Consider the following 4,796-nt stretch of genomic DNA (forward strand, 5'->3'; position numbering starts at 1 on the left):
GCCCCCTTCGGCCCCGCCCCCTTCCCCTCCGCGTCGGCCGGGCCCTCGAATCAGAGCACTTGCGCGTGATTCTTCCGCATTGGCGGATGTAGGACTCGGAGACTGAGAATTCGGTTGGGAAGGCAGTACAAATACCTATAAAAACCACAGTTTAGGAAAATCAAAACTGTAACCCATTAACTTGAGGAGCCACTTTTTACTTTCGAAGGTCCAATTGTAAATGGTCGGTTTTAATGTAAAATGTTCAAAATAGTACTTGGAAGCCGAGGCAAAGCACTTACTAGTATGAGTTCGCTCCGGTGGTAGAGGTTGTCTTAATACCGCTCCCTCCTCCCACCCCAGCCATAGTCCAAGACTAGAGTCATGCTGCTAAAAACCTCTGTTTAATTTTTTGAGCCAGATCTTTCCCCTTAGAGGCAAGATAACTCAGCAAGCTCCACGGCGGTGCTTGGGGGTGGGGTGCGGAGGTGGGGGCTGAGGAGAGGGGGGAGGGGGGCTTTATATAAAACAGGTGTTGGGACTTGGCTTTGAATGCCTTCCACAGGAAGTCAATGTAGTGATAAAAGTCACTACAGAATTTGGAGGTATGTATTTCAATCCACGATGGCCAGATTTATTTTTCTTAAAATATGTTTTATTGATTTTTTTACAGAGAGGAAGGGAGAGGGAGAGAGAGTTAGAAACATTGATGAGAGAGAAACATCGATCTGCGATCACGATGGCCAGATCTAAAGGTCTTTTGCTATTCTGTAGACCACTGTAGACTCCGGAAAATTTAGCCAGACTTTTCTAAAGGGCCTATTTTTTTTTCTTTTTCTTTTTTAGAGAGAGAATGGAAGGGAAGGAGGGGGAGAAAGAGAGAAACATCTATACACATGGATTGGTTGGCTCTGGCAGGCTCCCTGAATGGGGCCTAGGGCCAGGGTGGAACCTGCAACCCAGGTATGTGCCTCCACCCGGAATTGAACCCACGACTCTTTGGTGCGCAGGCCCACGCTCTATCCATTGAGCCATGCCAGCCAGGGCTCTTCTGATATATTTAATCAATAAATTTAATTGGCTGGCTTTGTTTTACATTTATAGATTCTTCATTTCCATTAGACTACTTAGACTACATTAGTCGAATGCTCTTTCATCTTTTTATTCAAATGTTTTCATTGGCAAAATCACAAGTGTATTGATTTACATTGAATTTAGATTGTTTTTCGTTTGGAAAACGTGATTTTCTAGCTTAAAAAATACGCTGAATGTTCATTATTACTGGGTACAAGTTTTGGGGTTTTTTTTAAATGTACTTTTATTGATTTCAGAGAGAAAGGAAGAGGGAGAGATAGAAAAATCAATGATGAGAATCATTGATTGGCTGCTTCCTGCACGCCCCCCACTGGAGAATGTGCCCTTGACCGGAATCGAACCTGGGACACTTCAGTCTGCAGGCCAACGCTCTATCCACCGAGCCAAACCGGTCAGGGCAAGGGAAAAAATTTTTTTTTTAGATTTTTTTACTAGGCATCACTTTTTTTTCTTTTTTTTAAACTTTACAATTCATCCTTCCCTAACATATTTGGTATTCAAAAGACAAACATCCAATCAAATATAGCTATAGTAATATGTAGACTATCCTTGTGCGCCAAAGTATATTTACAACTCTTTGTAGCAATTTACTTGATAAGTGGACTAGGATGAAAAAACAGCAGATTCTCTATGTATTTCTAAGGGCTGCAGCGGTCTGGGATATTCACACTAAGTAATTCAGGTCTTTGTAGAAGCCACTTTAACAGGAAATAAAATAATGTGTATTGAAGAACGATTGTGTATTGAGAGAGGCATGATGATAACAAAGGACTATACCCTGGAGCTTGTTGATTTTTCTGATGGGGATTTAGCTCTAATCTTAGACTACAAGGTTTAGTTAGCCAAAGCTACAAGTAATTTCCAATACATTTCCTGCTATCTTAATGCTAATTTCGCCTGTTGTCTAGATTCTTTCATTCTAAAAGTAGTTGTTGATTTTGTTAAAATACTAAAAGGTTCCTAAAGTTCAAACCGTTTATTAGAGAAAATCAATGCTGTGTTGATACTTTCAGGGCTGCTTTTCAAGTGAGGATTTAACAAAATCCCAAGGTAAACTCATCTGATGTTTTATGCATGGTATTCAGAGAGTGAAAATCACTCCCCGTGGGTATTGTAATTAGATGATAGGCACAGGGATAGGAAATAGTATGGGCTCCCATTTTAGAGTTATGCTCACTGTCTGCTAGAGATGCAACAACACATTTGACATATTTTGAAATATATAATTTTATTAATTCCTGAGAGGAAGGGAGAGGGAGGGATAGAAACATCAATGATAAGAATCATTGATCAGCTGCCTCCTACATGCCCCCTGCCTCCTGCATGCCCCCCCACTGGGGCTCAGCCTGCAACCCAGGCATGTGCCCAGGGGAATCCAACAACCTTTCAGGTTCATAGGTCAATGCTCAGCCATCCCAGCCCTAGTGGCATATTTTTAACACCGAGACTATACATGTCTCAAGAAAGCATTTTGTTAATTTGTTTTCTTGGTGTGTGTTTGGATATACAACTCACCCAGTTTTCCCCTTAGTTTCACACCATCCTAAAAACGTAAAAAAAAAAAAAAAAATTAAAAAGCCCTATAAATAAATTGCATTCGCTTCCTTTTCTCCCATTCCGTAGCATTGTTTTAGTCAGTGGAGAGAGTTCCTCCCTGAAGTATTAAAGGAAAGTTCTATTTATTTTGATTTGCATGAAAAAGTACGCTCCATTTCAGGTTCCACTTCCAGGAGTGAATCACTAATGGGTTGAACCCTGCGGTAACTTTTGAATAAATGGTAAAAATTCTCGTTCTTTGCTCCCCCCGACCCCCTCTCGCAGCAGACCCATTTCCCTAGTTCAAAATGTTTTCCCTCCCGAGTTCAAAATCTTAAAACCCACCCTGGAGCCACCCCAGGAAGGCACCCCGCCACCGCCCATCTGGGGCGGTACCAGTCGAATCACAAGCTTCTGCCAGTTGATGGACGGGTCCGCACTGTACCAAGAACCTGCAGCGGTCTCCCTGGACGCTGGCCATTGGTTGCGGGGGACCGCGCGGAACCAATGGGGAGAAGGCGCGGAACCAATGGGGAGAGTCCCCGCTGTGCGCGGGAAAGAGACCAGTATAAACCGTGCCCGGGAGGGTGCTGTTCTTGTTCTTGTCCAGTGAGACGCCCTCCGTGGGAAAGCCAGCGGGTTGCTCTCGCCTCCTCGCGTCCGAACATGGTGCGGACTAGAGCGGACAGTCTCCCGGGTACCTACAGAAAAGGTGAGGCAGTCCAGCGGGTAGTGGAGGGCCGGGTGTACCCCTCACCGTGTCCCCTGCCCCCCCTTCCCCGCCGGCGGAAGAAGCGTGTGGGGGATGGGGGGGCCAAGGCCTTGTGTGCCAGAGTTAGAGAAGCCTGGGAAGCAGCGGCCCAGCTGCTTAAAGTGGGGTGGGGGGTCGGGGGGAGGGTTATCCTGGGGCTCTCCGAGAGCTTGCGTCTGGGACTGTGGAGCTTGGGGCTCAGTGTGGGACCCTTACTGCCCCCTTCTAAACGCCCTCCTCTGCCTCTTTCCGCAGTGGTGGCTGCTCGAGCCCCCAGGAAGGTGCTTGGTTCCTCCACCTCTGCTGCTAATTTCACTTCGCCTTCTTCTAGGAAAGGTAAGAAGCGCGCCTGCCAGCGCCTGGAGGAAACCTCTCAAAAGGGATCAGACCTGGCACCACAATTCTCCCCTTGGTACCACATTTCTCCTGATCTGCAAGCACCCTTACCCATCGTGGAATTTATTTTCCCGAGATTCTCCTGCCCGAATGTCTTCCTTGTCCTATGATTTAATGAGGGGGCTTTGGTGTCTTGGAGAGTTGGTGCAGAGGAGGGGAAAGAATCTCAAGCCTCGATGTTAGGGATAAATACAATTTATCTTCAAACCTATTTTTTCTGCTTTAGTGTGTTGTTTTAATATTGACAAATGCCATTTTTTAATTTTTTGTATTTATTTTTGACAAATGCCATTTTATATATATATTCTATTAATTTTTACAGAGGGGAAGGGAGAGCAATAGAGAGTTAGAAACATCGATGAGGGAGAAACATCAACCAGCCGCCTCCTGCACACCCCCCACTGGGGATGTGCCCGCAGCCAAGGTACATGCCCTTGATCGGAATCGAACCCGGGACCCCTCAGTCCGCAAGCTGATGCTCTATCCACTGAGCCAAACTGGTTAGGGCAACAAATGCCACTTTTTATTAAAATTGGTTTTAAATATCTTTTTATTGGTTTGAGAGAGAGAGAAAAAAAAACATCAATGAGAGAGAAACATCATTGATTAGCTGCCTCCTGCTCACTCCTTACTGAGAATGGAGCCTGCACACCCCACCACACATATGCCCATACCAGAATCGAACAGTGACCTCCTGGTTCAGAGGTCAATGCTCAATTCACTGAGTCACAGCTGCTGGGCTATTACATTTTTTAAGTGACTTAAAATATATATACTAGAGTCCCAGTGCGCGAAATTTGTGCACTGGGCAGGGGGGGGGGCGCGGAGAGTGCCTCAGCCCAGCCTGTGCCCTCTTGCAGTCTGGGACCCCTCGCTCCTTACTGCCTGCCTGCTTGCTGCTCCTTAGCGCTGCCACGGAGCAGCAGCTGTGAGCCCAGCTTCTGGCTGAGTGGCACTCCCTCTGTGGGAGCACACTGACCACCAGGGGGCAGCTCCTGTGTTTAGCATCTGCCCCCTGGTGGTCAGTAAGCATCATAGC

General features: G+C 46.2%; 1 protein-coding gene across 1 annotated transcript in view; it reads left to right on the forward strand.

Annotated features, from left to right (window-relative positions):
* The first annotated feature begins 3,169 nt into the window (after nucleotides 1-3,169).
* The window catches only part of KIAA0101 (KIAA0101 ortholog), a 15,212-nt gene continuing 13,585 nt past the window's right edge, over nucleotides 3,170-4,796 (forward strand). Inside the window, exons 1-2 of the mRNA XM_006770780.2 lie at nucleotides 3,170-3,322; nucleotides 3,617-3,697. Coding sequence (XP_006770843.1) covers nucleotides 3,277-3,322; nucleotides 3,617-3,697 — 127 coding nt within the window. The 5' untranslated portion in view covers nucleotides 3,170-3,276. The remainder of the gene's footprint in view (nucleotides 3,323-3,616; nucleotides 3,698-4,796) is intronic.

Source organism: Myotis davidii, unplaced genomic scaffold, assembly GCF_000327345.1.
Source record: "Myotis davidii unplaced genomic scaffold, ASM32734v1 scaffold461, whole genome shotgun sequence".
In the NCBI taxonomy this organism is placed as follows: domain Eukaryota; kingdom Metazoa; phylum Chordata; class Mammalia; order Chiroptera; family Vespertilionidae; genus Myotis; species Myotis davidii.